The sequence below is a fragment of the Rattus norvegicus genome, chromosome 1 (genome assembly GCF_021556685.1).
Source record: "Rattus norvegicus strain SHRSP/BbbUtx chromosome 1, alternate assembly SHRSP_T2T, whole genome shotgun sequence".
Lineage (NCBI taxonomy): Eukaryota > Metazoa > Chordata > Mammalia > Rodentia > Muridae > Rattus > Rattus norvegicus.
In genome coordinates, this window is record NC_141534.1 from 172,302,270 (window position 1) to 172,317,620 (window position 15,351).

At 41.7% G+C, this 15,351-nt stretch overlaps 2 protein-coding genes across 3 annotated transcripts; both read right to left on the minus strand.

Moving 5' to 3' along the window:
• Positions 1–1,598: 1,598 nt before the first annotated feature.
• Positions 1,599–3,165, minus strand: Or52b1 (olfactory receptor family 52 subfamily B member 1). Of its 2 annotated transcripts, XM_087659007.1 has the most exons (2): positions 2,256–3,165; positions 1,599–1,630 (listed from the first exon to the last, which is right to left on the minus strand). In XM_087659007.1, the coding sequence occupies exons 1-2, from the start codon at positions 3,163–3,165 to the stop codon at positions 1,599–1,601; spliced, it is 942 nt and encodes a 313-aa protein (XP_087515133.1).
• A 10,092-nt stretch (positions 3,166–13,257) lies between these two features.
• Or52b2 (olfactory receptor family 52 subfamily B member 2) lies at positions 13,258–14,226 on the minus strand. The gene is given in 1 exon segment (NM_001000550.1): positions 13,258–14,226. A coding segment is annotated over 1 exon segment (969 nt).
• Between the last annotated feature and the right edge of the window lie 1,125 nt (positions 14,227–15,351).

Consider the following 15,351-nt stretch of genomic DNA (forward strand, 5'->3'; position numbering starts at 1 on the left):
TGTACTTTTCCCATTCACAGTAGGTTTTTTTTTCAAAGCTTCAAGCAAAACTATCCAAACCAAACTTCTTAGTTAAATAAAATACCTTAGGGAGAAGTCTGTGTTATGAGTGTGGTGCCCAATAAATACCTCATATGAGGCAATTAACAGCAAAGGTCTCAATAAATCATTATTACTCCAAATTACCCTCCAATAAGTTACAAAGGTAAACACCGGGGATATCAGGGGGAAAATAGAGAAAAGTTAAGAATTATGTCTATAGAAGACATTGGCAGGGTGCTGATTGGCACAAAGTGGAATAAAACCATGAGAGGACTCCTGGGGATCTAATAAACATATCTTGCCAATGAAACCAACAGCTTAACTAAGAAAATATTTGGACTATTAAAAATTAACATAAAGTCAGGCATAGTAGCCATAATCACAGCACTCAAGGTTGCAAATTTGAGGCCAGCCTAGTCTACAGGATGAGTTCAAGACCAACTTGGGTTATATAGCAAGAAACTGATGCAAAATGGGGGAGAAAGAACTGCTATAACTCTTAGTCCAACATTTTATCACCAGAAAGAAGACAGCATGTTCAAGAACATGAGACTATAGGTGAGAACCTGCGACTAAAGGTGATATATAGCCACAGCAGCCACTACAGAAAGAATAGTTCCTAGTGCCACAAGCAACATTTTAAATGAAATAGCAATGATATTTCTTTTGCTAATTCCCCTGAAATTTTATAATTTGTTGCACAGTGTAGCCTAAGCTATCCTTTCTAATGTAGACATGTTTATTCTGAAATACCCACAAGACACCAAAAGGAAAATGCCAAGAGATAGTATACTCTAACTGAAGACAGTGATGGTGCTCTCTTAGAATCTATCTATGCTGCTGAGCCCAACATACTCCATGATAACTCTGAACTCAAGAACACAAGTAGCTTGGGCATGGGAAAAAGACTGGAGTGCAGGAGATGGCAGGATGTAATACTGGTGAGATGCTGGAGAGAGAACTCAGCAGTTAAGAATACTAGCCATTCTTACAGAAGCTCTGGGGTCAGTTCTCAGCCCACACAATCTGTAACTCCAATTCTTTTGGCCTCTGTGGGCACAAAGCATGTACATGGTACATAGACTCACACGTAGGTAAAAACATCCATATATGTGTTTTTTTTAATATTTAAACTTAAAACAAAAATGAGGTGAAAACAATTGAATGTATTACATATAACACATGAAGTTGCCAAGAATGGAATTTAGTTATGAAAAAGAAAGAGCTGAATATATGAATGTGGATATCAAAGGAAAAGACTAAGCTAGAATTATTAATTTGTAAATCATCGTAGTCAATGCGATTTAAAGCCAGACAATTGATTTTTGTCAGATTGAAAGCTGGACAACTGATGAGGGAGAAAAACTCTAAAGGACCTAGAATCAAAATGCTTAGTTAGATACCATTTATTTTTATATTACCAGTATGATCTGATTGTATTTACCCTTTGTTCATGCATTCAACTCAGATACTTAGCACTCTAAAGATTGTGCCTATGCTGTCTCACATGACCCACTTGCTAGATGAAGAAGTGGATCTTTTATATATAACAATGATCAAATTCCATTACATATAAATACGATCAATCCCAACCTTAATGTACTTAAACACATCGGTGTATTTCAAGGCACTGTGACATTTTCACCTATTTTTATATTTACTGGAGCTGTGTAGTGACATCAGCCATGATGCTGGAGAAGACGATGGTCATGGTGTTGTCTGAACAGGCAAGCATGAGAGAGAAGAGAGGCCTCTGGACATGCTGAAAATCTCACATAAATAAATGATACCGTTTTCAGTCAACATGCTTCAAGTTAGAATTACAGCTATCGAGAACCTATATAATGCCAGGCAAGTGGTTTATATATTCAAATTAATCTTCACAATAAGCTTAGAACATAGGCAAAGAGGTTTTATTTTATAGGTTAAAATTAAATTGCCAAAAGATAGAACTCCCCATGGCTCACAATCAGAATGTAATAAAACCAGGATTTGAACCCATATATATTTTACTCTAGTACTCATTTGCTTTCTGCAACAGATAACATGGTTCTGGAACATAAGAACTCACTGGCAAGTTCTCTCTCTCTCTCTCTCTCTCTCTCTCTCTCTCTCTCTCTCTCTGTCTCTCCTGTTGGTAAGAAACTGAGACAGTTTTGTGAACTGTGACCTCTCTCAAGACTTCCACATAACAGATAACATGTGAGTCATGCTGTCCCTAATTTGCTTGGTCTTAGCACCATAGATAATAGGGTTAAGCATGGGGGGGACTAACACATAGAGATTTGCCAGAAGAATGTGCACATGGTGGGGGATGTTCTTGCCAAAGCGATGAGTAAGAAAAGTAAAAAATGATGGTATGAAGAAGAGGAGAATGACTCCAATGTGAGACCCACAGGTGTTGAGGGCCTTGTGCCTGGCATCCTGAGAAGGAAGTCTAAACACAGCCTGGAGGATCAAAGTATAAGAAATACCAATGAGGGCAACATCTACCAAAACTGAAGCCATTGGCACTGAGAAGCCATACCAGATATTGACAGTGATGTCAGCACAGGCCAATCTGGCTACACCAATATGCTCACAGTATGAGTGTGGGATGACATTGGTCCTGCAGTATGACAGTCTCTTCAGCAGGAATACAATAGGGAAAATGGTTCCAATGCTCCGTCCCCAGATGGCCAGGGTCATTTTTCCAATTGTCATAGGTGTTAAGACAGCTGAGTATCTCAGAGGAGTACAAATTGCCACATAGCGGTCAAATGCCATGGCCAGAAGGATTCCCGACTCGGCCACAAAAGCAACATGAATGAAAAACATCTGAGCAATGCAGGCATCAAAGGGGATCTCCCCAGCATGGAACCAAAAGATAGCCAAGGCCTTAGGCACAGTGCTGGTTGACAGGAGAATGTCCGTGCCTGCCAGCATGGATAGAAAGACATACATGGGCTCGTGGAGGGTGTGTTCACTCAGGACAACAAGGATGAGGGCTCCATTTCCCAAGACTGCAGCAATGTACATGAGACAAAAGGGGATAGCAAGCCAGGTGTGGTACTGCTCCAGCCCTGGGATTCCAAGTAAGATGAACACAGCTGGATGGATGATGGTAAAGTTAGCTCCAAGCATGCTTTCTTTTGAATTCTCCCTGTGAAGACTAAAAATAATGGAGAGACAGTAGGAAGAAGAGCCAGCTGTGAGCTCTGGTAGGAGGTGAGCAAACATCCCAGTGACTTACACGTGAATAATGTAGATCCTCCATTTCCCACGTTAGCATTGAAGATACAAACAATTGTTCCTGACCACACCTCGGCAGTGTCCGGAACCCATACACACATGCATGTTCCACATAACTCTTCCCCAGGGTTTGATCATTCACCTGTTCCTCCTATGCTAGGCAAGGCTTCGCATCCTCACCCTTTTACTTTCAGAAGGTTACAGCCTTGGTAACAAAATGCTTACTGTGGTTTGGTTTGGTTTGGTTTGCTGTATGTGAGGTATGGGGGTGTGGTGTGTGTTCGTGCGTGCACGTGTGTGTGCATGCGTGTGTGCCACCAAACTCTCAGGAGCCTCCTGTTTCACCTACCAGTGGTGGAGTTACAGGTGCTTACAGAAATTCCCAACTATTTGCATGAGTTCTGGAAATTTGAACCAAGTGTGCCTGCTTTCACAATCACTCCTGCCCACAGAGCCATCTCCTCAGTCTCTATGGTTTTTAATAGCCCAATCAATTTATAGAATAAAGCCAAAACTTTTTAAACATAGAAAACCCTCCACAATCCTACAATACTCTTTTTTTTTTCAGCTTTAGAGATGTTGTCAAGGCTAATTTACAGTGTTACCTGCTCTCCACTCAGAACCTGAATTTTCCAGTTTTCATCACTTTTGGCAAGCACTTTCCTCACCTACAACAAATCTTTCTACCTTGAAAATCTCCTCGTTTATAGACTACACATTACCACATAGCCCTCTCCAGCTCCTATCCTAGGCCTCTGACCTTTTGTTACTAAATTTTTTTTAAGACAAGTTTTTTTTACATCTTAGAAATTTGGCAGATCTTTGCTGTTGAATTATTCATACTTTTCTTGTCAGAATTAAATCAAATATGCAGCACAGACTGCTTCACATAGTGCCTAGTAGAAAAACACAAAATCAATACTAATTACTGTTAGTGAAGGAATCACTCCAACTTAACAGAAATCCAAGCAAGTAATAGAAATATATTTGGAACTTACAATTCCAATCTAATGGAGAAAAACAATCTATTCAATTAATGACATTGGGATATTTGACAAGGTTACTTTTGTGAGAGAATAAGATTATTGCCCGATTTGTTAGGTAAACAAGTAGAAATTCCAGATGCCTAAACAGCAAAACTATAAGAATATTTAAAATTAAAATGAGTGTTTTAAGATAAAACATTTTTGGCATTTGAAAGACCTGAATAAAATAAGGGAAACATATTCCATAAAAAGTAGCAAATGACTGACAGTTTTGCAAAAACAGAATGAAGAATATAAAAAAATAACTCTAGAAAAAAGATATATACAAAGCTTGCAATAGAAAAAAATTAATGTCTTAAAATAATAAAGGTTGGTGAAAATAAAAAAAGAAATATTTTTGAACATGCAAAGAATCAAAATGGATATGTACTATAATAAAATCAGCCTATACATATGAACATATGTTCAATCACATAATATTTAAAGAAATGAAAAATCACATAAAATTTTAAAAACTGAAATATATCCCAGCTCCCTGTGGAGACTTGTACCTTTCTATGGCCACTTTGGACAGTGACTTGACCACAGCTTTTAAGCATTTGTTGTTTTATTTTGTTGTTATTTGTTTGCTTGCTTTTGGTTTTGGGTTTTATTGTTTTAGTTTTTGTTTTGTTTGTTTGGAGTTTTGGTTGATTGGTTGGTTGGGTTTTTTTTTTTTTGGAGGGGTTTGGGGGAAGTTGCTGTTGGTGGTTTGGTTTGGTTTGGTTTGGTTTGGTTTGGTTTGGTTTGGTTTGGTTTGGTTTGGTTTGGTTTGGCTTGGTTTTTTGAGACAGAGTTTCTGTGTGTAGACCTAGTTGTCACAGGCTTGCCTCAAACTCAGAAATGTATCTGCCTTTGCCTCCGGAGTGCTGGGATTAAAGACATGCTCTACTACGGCCCAGCACTTTTTAAAGTTTTAACTCTGCAAATGTTTCTGTTCAGTAATTTCTGCCATCTACTTTCTGAAATCACAGCAACAGCAAGAGAATCTACAGACGTCTACATTCTTACACTATCAAGTTAGCTGTATAATTTCATAACCACCCAAGGGACGTAAGTTAGGGTTCCTATATTTCAATGAGATGTTTTGTTGCCAGTTGTTTGCTTGCTTGTTTGTTGTTTTTCATGTCTAGGAGCTGGAGAGATAACTGTCTGCAAAGCACTGGAGGTTCTGATCTGAGCTCCAGCACCCGCATAAGAAGCTATATGTTCTGGAATACCATTGCTTAAAGGTGACAACAGGAGAATCACTGGGATTTGCTAGAGACCAGCCTCACTACTCAGCAAGCCCAGGTCTCAGTGAAAGTGTTTGTCTCACCACAAAAGATGGATGACTCCTCAGGAGAAACAATTAAAGCTGGCATCTGGTCTCCATATTAATGTGAACACATGCACACACGTGTACCTCTACACACATGAAAATACACACACACATACATATATACACACAAAGAAGCATCCATGAGGGCACATAATGAAGTAAACAAAAACTAGTTGTAGATCCAGATGCGAACTCTGAGTTCTGTCTGTGAGACACACTGTACTACATTACAAACAACAGAAAACCCAAATCCACTTTGGCTTGAACACACAGGGACTGTCTTTAATTCTGTTTCTGAATAAAAAACTAAGGACTGGGGAGACAGCTCAGTGGCAAAAGTGCTTGTTGTGCATTTAAAAAGCCAGGCATGGTCCTTTGTCAGTCTACAATCCCAACCCTATGGAGGTTAAGACAAGAGCATCACTGGAGTTTGCTGGCCACTGGCCTTGCTTCTAGATTCAAGAAAAAAGATGAAGGCAGAGAGAGATAGGACAGGGTAGGGAATGTCCTCTGATCTCTGCACATGTACAAGGACATGCTCATACATGTGGTGCACATCCAACACACACACACAGAGAGAGAGAGAGAGAGACAGAGACAGAGACAGAGACAGAGAGGGAGCGCAAAACGTTTCTGTCTCAAGATCACATAAGGATTCAAGACATCATAAGGATCATTTTAGGGCTTGGGCCTCCAGGTGCTCAGTCACCTAAGACAAAGTGAGTGATGAACTTGTCTTCTGTACAACAAAGCCACAAAACAAGAGAAACATTATTTCAGCAAAAAAACCTAAGTAAAACTCCACAATGAACAAAGAATCAGAATTTGAAATGCAGGTCAGTGTGTGACAACACAACACTGAGCCATACCCAAAGCGTGAGAGAAGAAGAAAATAGAAATCCATACATTTATGAAGTAGTAATGATGAAATTGGTTCTAAGTCTTTATTTTTCAATTATTTTGGTGAATTTCTTTCATTAAAGCCATTATAATGAATCCCAATGCTGTAACAGTGAAGTCTTAAGCAACCTGAAGTTGTAGTTTTTAATATGCCTGCCTTCAGTATTTCAACAGTTTAAGCTACTTTAATATTCCAGGGGAAAATAACTCTATTCCCACTCCTGCACAACACAGCAAGATGTCAAAATGAATATGTTTAGTATAGCTCACTCCCCAGACGACATGAAAGATCCTATTGAAATCTACATCATGGGGTTGGGGATTTAGCTCAGTGGTAGAACGCTTGCCTAGGAAGCGCAAGGCCCTGGGTTCGGTCCCCAGCTCCAAAAAAAAAAAAAAAAAGAAAAAAAAAGAAATCTACATCATGCAGGGAAAACCTAAAAACCCCAGAACCAGTCAGCCCAGAAATTTACCCAAGCTGAAGAGAACGTTCTTCCTCCACATGTGGTTTAGGCTCTGAAGTGGAGTAGGGTGATATTTGTACCTCACCCCAGAGTCCTTTGTGTCAGGAAACAGCTTCCTCCCCAGCATTCTGTAGAGCGTATCTGGTTTGGCTAGACAGAAGCAAACCCCAGCAGAGCCAGTCTCCAGAGATCACCATCTCAGAAGCCAGAGGAATCCTTCCTACTGTTTCTGCACGTGCGCCTGCTGAGGACTCCAGATCTCCAGCTCACAGGCATCAGTGAATCTGAGATGCTGCTGCTCAATGTGTAGATTCTTAAGAGCCCACCCATACCCACAAAACTTCACTATGCATAGACATCTGTAGAATAAAGAGGAAACAATAGATCAGAAGGAACTAAGGACATGCATGCAAGAGTATGAGAGAGTGAGAGTGAGAGAGAGAGAAAGAGAGAGAGAGAGGGTGAGAGAGAGAGAGAGAGAGAGAGAGAGAGAGAGAGAGAGAGAGAGAGAAATTTAGCTTTGTAGTAATATGCTGAAACATAATGATGAGTAAGACATGGTCTCTGCCACCTCCCAGTAGTTCCACAAAATTATAAATCCATCAGTGGATGAATCTGCTGATAAAACCAATGCCATTGCAATTCAATCACATCTCAAGACTCTCACCTAAGAAGGCTGGAGAGATGGCTGTCTCAGCAGTTAAGACTTGACTGCTCTTGTAGAGGACATGGGTTTGGCTCCCAGCAACCACATGGTGGTTCACAACCATCTATAATGGGATTCAGTGCTGTCTTCTGATGTGTCTGAAGACAGTGATAGTGTTCTCATATATATTTTTTTAAAAAAGTTCTACCTAAATAGAATGGGGCCAAGTCTTTATCCCACAAGCCTTTTGTGGGGACCACTTTATAGCCACATCCTAATAGTCATTATTACCATCATTATTACTTGTAGCATGCAGCTTTTGCTCCTCCACTTTAAACTCCAGGCAGACTGCACCACCAGCCCCTACCCAGAGAATATTGGATCTGTGGATGTAAAATACAGACACACAGGTAGCTCCATTTCAACCTGCCTTATTGGCTCAATGGTTGGATTCTTCTTAGCCTTCCTCAGCTCTCTTGTGCCCTTCTCACTCCCAGCTCAGCACCCTAAATCTGTCCTCAACAGATGCTCAGTTGCTCAGTTTCCTTCTCCTTTTTCAACAACCCAAAACTGCCCTCCTCCTAGTTGTGTTTCTAATCTCCTGCCTGGGAGGCTGCTCTGCCCAAGATCTCACATGGCTGGTCACCTTTTCTCCCTCTGAAGCATGGTAAAAATCTTTCTCATCTCTTAGCCTTCCTGAGAGCACCTAGACGTCCCACTTCTTTCCTTCTGCCCAGCAACTGGCCCGTGGCATCTTTACTGATTGATTAAGAACCAATTGGGGAGCAGAACCTTAGCATCAGAACCACCCCCTATAAATACTGCTTATTATGTTCTACATTAATACATTATTGTACAAAGACATGTTTGAAAAAGATGGAATATTAAGTCATGACCATATTATTAAACTAATGCTTACTTTATGAGTGATCCTAATTTCCAGGCTTTGACTAAAGAAATAATAGATTATATTAGAAATATAAATTGTTAATGAGGAAAAAGAATACCCTTGGCAGGGAAGGGAGAGGCAAAGATTAAAACAGAGGCTGAAGGAACACCCATTCAGAGCCTGCCCCACATGTGGCCCATACATATACAGCCACCCAATTAGACAAGATGGATGAAGCAAAGAAGTGCAGACCGACAGGAGCCGGATGTAGATCGCTCCTGAGAGACACAGCCAGAATACAGCAAATACAGAGGCGAATGCCAGCAGCAAACCACTGAACTGAGAATAGGTCCCCTGTTGAAGGAATCAGAGAAAGAACTGGAAGAGCTTGAAGGGGCTCGAGACCCCAAAAGTACAACAATGCCAAGCAACCAGAGCTTCCAGAGACTAAGCCACTACCTAAAGACTATACATGGACTGACCCTGGACTCTGACCCCATAGGTAGCAATGAATATCCTAGTAAGAGCACCAGTGGAAGGGGAAGCCCTGGGTCCTGCTAAGACTGAACCCCCAGTGAACTAGTCTATGGGGGGAGGGCGGCAATGGGGGGAGGGTTGGGAGAGGAACACCCATAAGGAAGGGGAGGGGGGAGGGGGATGTTTGCCCGGAAACCGGGAAAGGGAATAACACTCGAAATGTATATAAGAAATACTCAAGTTAATAAAAAATTAAAAAAAAATTGTTGTGTCGTCAACAATGATTACGTGGACAACCATGAACCGTATCTTCTCTTGGACTCCCAGGTACACAACTCAAAAGATGTCAATATACCCCACCTTTATTTGACCAAGGAACATCAAACTACAAAACACCAGTATTCCATGCATACAGCTATAGCTTATTCTATGGAAAACATTCTGCAATTAATGAAATGATCCTCTGAGTATCTGACAGAAAGCAGCAGCTGTATTCTGCCATTTACAACATGCTTAACACCAAGCCACTTGTATAGGTTAAGGTATAAAAGATATAAAACATTAATTCAGTTAAGAAATTAAAGTTGGGTGTGGTAGTGTACACCTTTAATCCCAGCACCTGGGAAGCAGAGGTTGGCAGATCTCTGAGTTCAAGTTCAGCCTGGTCTACAAAGTGAGTTCCAGAACAACCAGAGCTACACAGAGAAATTCTATCTAACAGGGAAAAAAAGGAAGGAAGGAAGGAAGGAAGGAAGGAAGGAAGGAAGGAAGGAAGGAAGGAAGGAAAGAAGGGAGGGAGGGAGGGAGGGAAGGAAGGAAGGAAAGAAGGGAGGGAGAGAGGGAAGGAGGGAGGGAAGGAGGGAGGAAGGGAGGAAGAAAGGGAAACTAATACAAAACTTGATAAGATAAAGTTCAGTAGTAATTTGCAGAGGCTGTGTTAAAATAGATGATTATAACCGAACAAATAACTCAGTACTAGTAAAATATTTGCTGTATAATACAAGCTAAGGCTATATAAGTGATATATGTTTGTATTTATGTATTATCTAATTTAGCTCTCAGTAGCTCTATGAAAGTGTCCATAGTTACCACATGTGTTACCACATAGTTACCATTTTATAGGTTGAAAAGTGAATTTCCAGATTTGCACACAGAAAACAATAAAAACAAGCAAAATTCAAATAAAATTTTATATGACTCCAAATACCACCAACATGACTATGCAGAAATTTCATTATTAGTAGTATTGATAATAACTTATTGAGGAGGAACCCTGAGAGGAAGAAGTTGAGAGGACTCCAGGGTTCCCTACATGGTGAAGTTCATGAGACTGCCCTAATTTGAACAAATTCTAGAGTAGAGACATAAACGTAGTGTCCACAGTGTAGATGGGAGTTGAAGAAACGGGCGTGACCTTTCCTAGAAAAGTATGAATGAGCAGAGCCCAAAAACATGAGTACAACTCTGCTGATGTGACCGTAGGGTTTAGAAAACACCATTCCATACAACACCGCAGAGGAGCTGTCAGGATCCAGGCAGAAGAGGCAAGTGTGTCCTGTGTCTCCCTGCCTCATCTATTCCCCAGTGCTGAGTTAGAGCCGAGCTGTGAGAAGAGGGAGCCTCACAGGGCAACTGACTTACCTTAGTGATGCTAAAACATCACTGTTTCCATGGATCTATGCTGTTGGCCATTTCCGTGCATCCTTGAGATTCATGTTCTGAGTTCATAAAGGTCATTGTACTTTCACTTCCCATTTGTTAAATGCCAGATGTTTTCACAGATAAGGGCATAAATATGAAACTCTTCTTGTTTCAAAGTGTTTACAGTCTGTCTTAGGGTTTCCATTGCTGTGAAGAGACACCATGACCAGGGCAACTCCTATAAGGACACATTTAATTGGGGCTGGTGTACAGGTTCAGAGATTCAGTCCATTATCAACAAGGTAGGAGCATGGCAGCATCCAGGCAGGCATGGCACAGGAGCTAAGAGTTCTACAGCTTCATCTAAAGGCAGCTAGGAAAAGACTGGCTTCCAGGCAGCTAGGAGGAAGGTCTCTCAAAGCCCACCCCACACTGACACACTTTCTCCAACAAGACAACTTCTACTACAACAAGGCTACACCTCCTAATAGTCCCTGGGACAAGCATATTCAAACCACAATTATTTCTGGTTACAAAGAAATGAGCAACTTACTACAACTAATTCTGCACACGTAGAGATTTTTACGAGATGAACTAGGCAGGCAAAAGTAGGAGCCATGGCTTGCCTGAAGAAAATAGGAAAGACCTGACAGAGAAGGTAGTTTCCTCAGAACCCAAGGCCTGACCCCTGCCTCTGCTTGCCTTCACCTCCTGAGTGCTGGGACTAAAGTTTTGCGATACCACCACTCTGCTTACAAAGTAGTTCTTGGTTTGCTCTGGAAATCAGTCTGGAGGCTCCTCAGAAAATTGGACATTGAACTACCTGAGGACATAGCTATACCTCTCTTGGGCATATACCCAAAAGATGCTCCAACATACAACAAAGACACATGCTCCACTATGTTCATAGTTGCCTTATTTATAATAGCCAGAAGCTGGAAAGAACCCAGATGTCCTTCAATAGAGGAATGGATACAGAAAATGCGGTACATCTACACAATGGAGTATTACTTAGCTATCAAAAACAATGACTTCATGAAATTCATAGGCAAATGGATGGAACTGGAAAATATCATCCTGTGATGTAACCCAATCACAGAAAAACACACACAGTATGCACTCACTAATAAGTGGTTATTAGCCCAAAAGCTCAAATTACCCAAGATGCAACCCACAGACCACAGGTAGCTCAAGAAGAAGGATGACCAAAATGCAGATGCTTCACTCCTTCTTAAAAGAGGGAACAAAAATACCCATAGAAGGGGATATGGAGGCAAAGTTTGGAGCAAAGACTGAAGGAATGACCATTCAGAGCCTGCCCCACATGTGACTCATATATACACAGCCACCAAAACTAGATAAGATTGATGAAGCTAAGGAGTGCATGCTGACAGGAACCGGATATAGATCTCTCCTGAGACATAACCAGAGCATGTCAAATACAGGGACAAATGCTAGCAGCAAACCACTGAACTGAGAACAGAACCCCCATTGGAGGAGTTAGAGAAAGGATTGAAAGAGCCGAAGGGGCTTGCAACCCCCATAAAAACAAAAACGCCAACCAACCAGAGCTTTTAGGGACTAAACCACTACCCAAAGACTATATACATAGACTGACCCATGGCTTCAATGGCATATGTAGCAGAGGATAGCTTTGTTGGACACCAATGGGAGGAGAAGCCCTTGGTCCTGCCAAGTTTGGACCCCCAGTGCAGGGGACGGGCTGGTAGTAAGGGGGGTGGATGGGGGGTAACATCCTTATGGAGGAGGGGGAGGGGCTAGGTGGCTTATGTACAGGAAACCTGGAAAGGGAATGACATTTGAAATGTAAATAAAGAAATATAGCCAATAAAAAATTAAAAATAAAGAAAGAAAAAAGAAAGAAAGAAAGAAAGAAAGAAAGAAAGGAAGGAAGGAAGGAAGAAAGGAAGGAAGGAAGGAAGGAAGAAAGGAAGAAAGAAAGAAAGAAAGAAAGAAAGAAAGAAAGAAAGAAAGAAAGAAAGAAAGAATTTAAGGAATTTCCCAAAAGAGAGAAAGACATATATGGTCTTTAAAAAAAACACATAACACCATAGAAGTTAGTGAAGAACTTTTATTTGTTTTATTTGTTTGGTGTTTGTGAAAGAGTTTTGCTTTGTAACTCAGGTAGTTCTTGAACTGAGTAAGAAAGCCATGCTGTTCTCAAACCCAGATCAACCCTGCTGACTTAGCTGCCTCAGTGCTGGGAGTACAGGCATGAGCCACCAAGCCACACTTACTTGATTCTATACCAAAGAAAAAAGAAAAAGTAAATCATCTTAAGGACTTTAAAATAGCAGACCCCCTTCATATATTAAATGTTTAACGATGTTCATTTGTTTATAGCTTTACTTCCTGTGACATATCAATTACTGAGAAAGTCAAATGCTCATTATCCGGGAAATGTACAGCTAATCATTTCTGGTTTTTAAGGATAAATGTATGAAGTGGGTAGCAAACATTAAACATGAGAAAGAGAAAGGAGGACCAATCAGAAAATGGAGATGTGCAGAGCAGGGAAGAAGGAAGCAAAAAGACAGTCTTTTCTGTCCAGGAGATCTGTGCTCCTTGGTGAAGCTGGATAAAAGATTCACAGGGACCAGTCATCCCAAAGGCAAGGAACAACACTGAGTCTTAATGTCCAAGAACCAGTGGACCACACCCTCCCGGATCTGCTTAGTCTTCACTCCGTAGACAATGGGGTTCAGCATTGGAGGCACCACCACATAAAGATTGGCCAGCAGGATATGCACATGTCGGGGAATGTTTCTCCCAAAGCGGTGGGTCAGTAAAGTAAAGAAGGACGGAACGTAAAACATGAGGATGACGCAGAGATGCGAGCCACAGGTGCTGAGAGCTTTGTGCCGAGCATCCTGGGAGGGCAAACGAAACACCGCTCGGAGGATGAGCGAGTATGACACAGCAATGAGGATCACATCCACGATGACCATGACGATAGGCACTGAGAAGCCGTACCAAATGTTAACGGTGATGTCGGCACAAGCTAAGCGGGCCACCCCAATGTGCTCACAGTAGGAATGGGGGACAATGTTGGTTCTGCAGAATGGCAGCCGCTTGAGCAAGAAAATCACAGGAAAGATAATACAGACGCTTCTGATGACAATGGCTAGAGCCATCCTCCCAACTGTGGGCCAGGTTAGCACTGTTGCATATCTCAGTGGGGCACAGATAGCTACAAAGCGGTCAAAGGCCATGGCTAACAAGATGGCTGACTCCCCCACAAACATTGTATGCACAAAGAAGACTTGGGTGACACAGGCATCAAAGGCAATGTTGTGGGCATGGAACCAAAAGATAGCGAGGGCCTTGGGTACAGTAGTGGTGGACAGTAAGATGTCTGTGATGGCCAACATGGAGAGGAAAAAATACATGGGTTCATGAAGGTTCCGTTCTGTGATGATGACCATTATCAAGATGCTGTTTCCGAGGACTGCAGTGACATACATGAGGCACAGGGGTATAGACAGCCAGATGTGATAAGCCTCCAACCCAGGAATGCCAAGTAGCACAAAAACTGCAGGGTGGATGATGCTGATATTGCTGTGAATCATGATCTCACTATAGTGCTAAAGGAACAGAAAGGAACTTGGGCATAATGCAGTGACACAAACATAGATGTGAACTTGTGAACTGCTGAGCTCCCAAGTTCACCTAGAGGATAGTGGCTAGGGTGTTGGAATAGCTTCTGGCCCTGAGAGTTCCAGTTGTACAGTTTCTGTGGCAATGTGCTTTAAGAACCAACAGAAGTTATACCTGCCTCTGTTCATCCTGCCCCCGGAGTTCTGACGTACCCCCGCCTTTTAATGTTGATTCTACCATTTCCACAGAAGCACAGATTGCCTGCTACCTAGCTTGTGCTTGTCCCATCCACGACATTTTGTTCTGTATTTACCTAAATTTCTCTCCCCTTCTTCTTGTTTGCCCAAATCTTAGCCTTAAAATAGCACCTCAAAACACACCACTCTGTAATGTTTTTAATATTTCTCCTTCCTGAAGACATATTAACTAAATGTCTTTAAACTCGATTATATGTAATCGTACTGTTTATCCGCCTATTACCTTGAGCATTTCTCAGGACAACTGTCCTCATGGCTCCCTGTGATGGACATGGGGAGTCAGTTGGAAACTGGAAGCAGCTAAGGGATGGATCTATCTACTCTGGGCCAGATTACCTCTTCCCTGACGGCAGTAAATAGGAGCCAACCAATGAAACTGAAGGAACAATTTTCATCACTCTCCTCGTGAACCTGTGCTCCCAAACGCTCCACACAAACACCTTTTAATCAGTCCTACATCTGCTTATCCACATTACCCTGCAGCTGATGGACCCCTCTTCAGGACAAACTGTCTGAACAAGAGAGAATCATCGACTCTGTCTCCCTGCCCTCTATCAGCTCTGGTGCAGCTTTCCCTACTTGCCCCTTCACTCCAAAAGTAACCAAGTCTCCTTGTTACTAAAAAGTGTTCGAAATTCTCCTTGGTTATCCAACACACAATGAACATTTGTCTCTGAAGGTAGTTATCTGTCTGCTCTTTGGACTAAAGAAAGGGTTAGTATTAATAATGTAGACAGGACCATGATGAAGCCTCCATGGGTCAGGTGTGATGACATGTGCCTGTCATCCCAGCGCTCCAGAAGGAAGCAGGGGCATGAAAATGGGCACAAATCCAGGCTA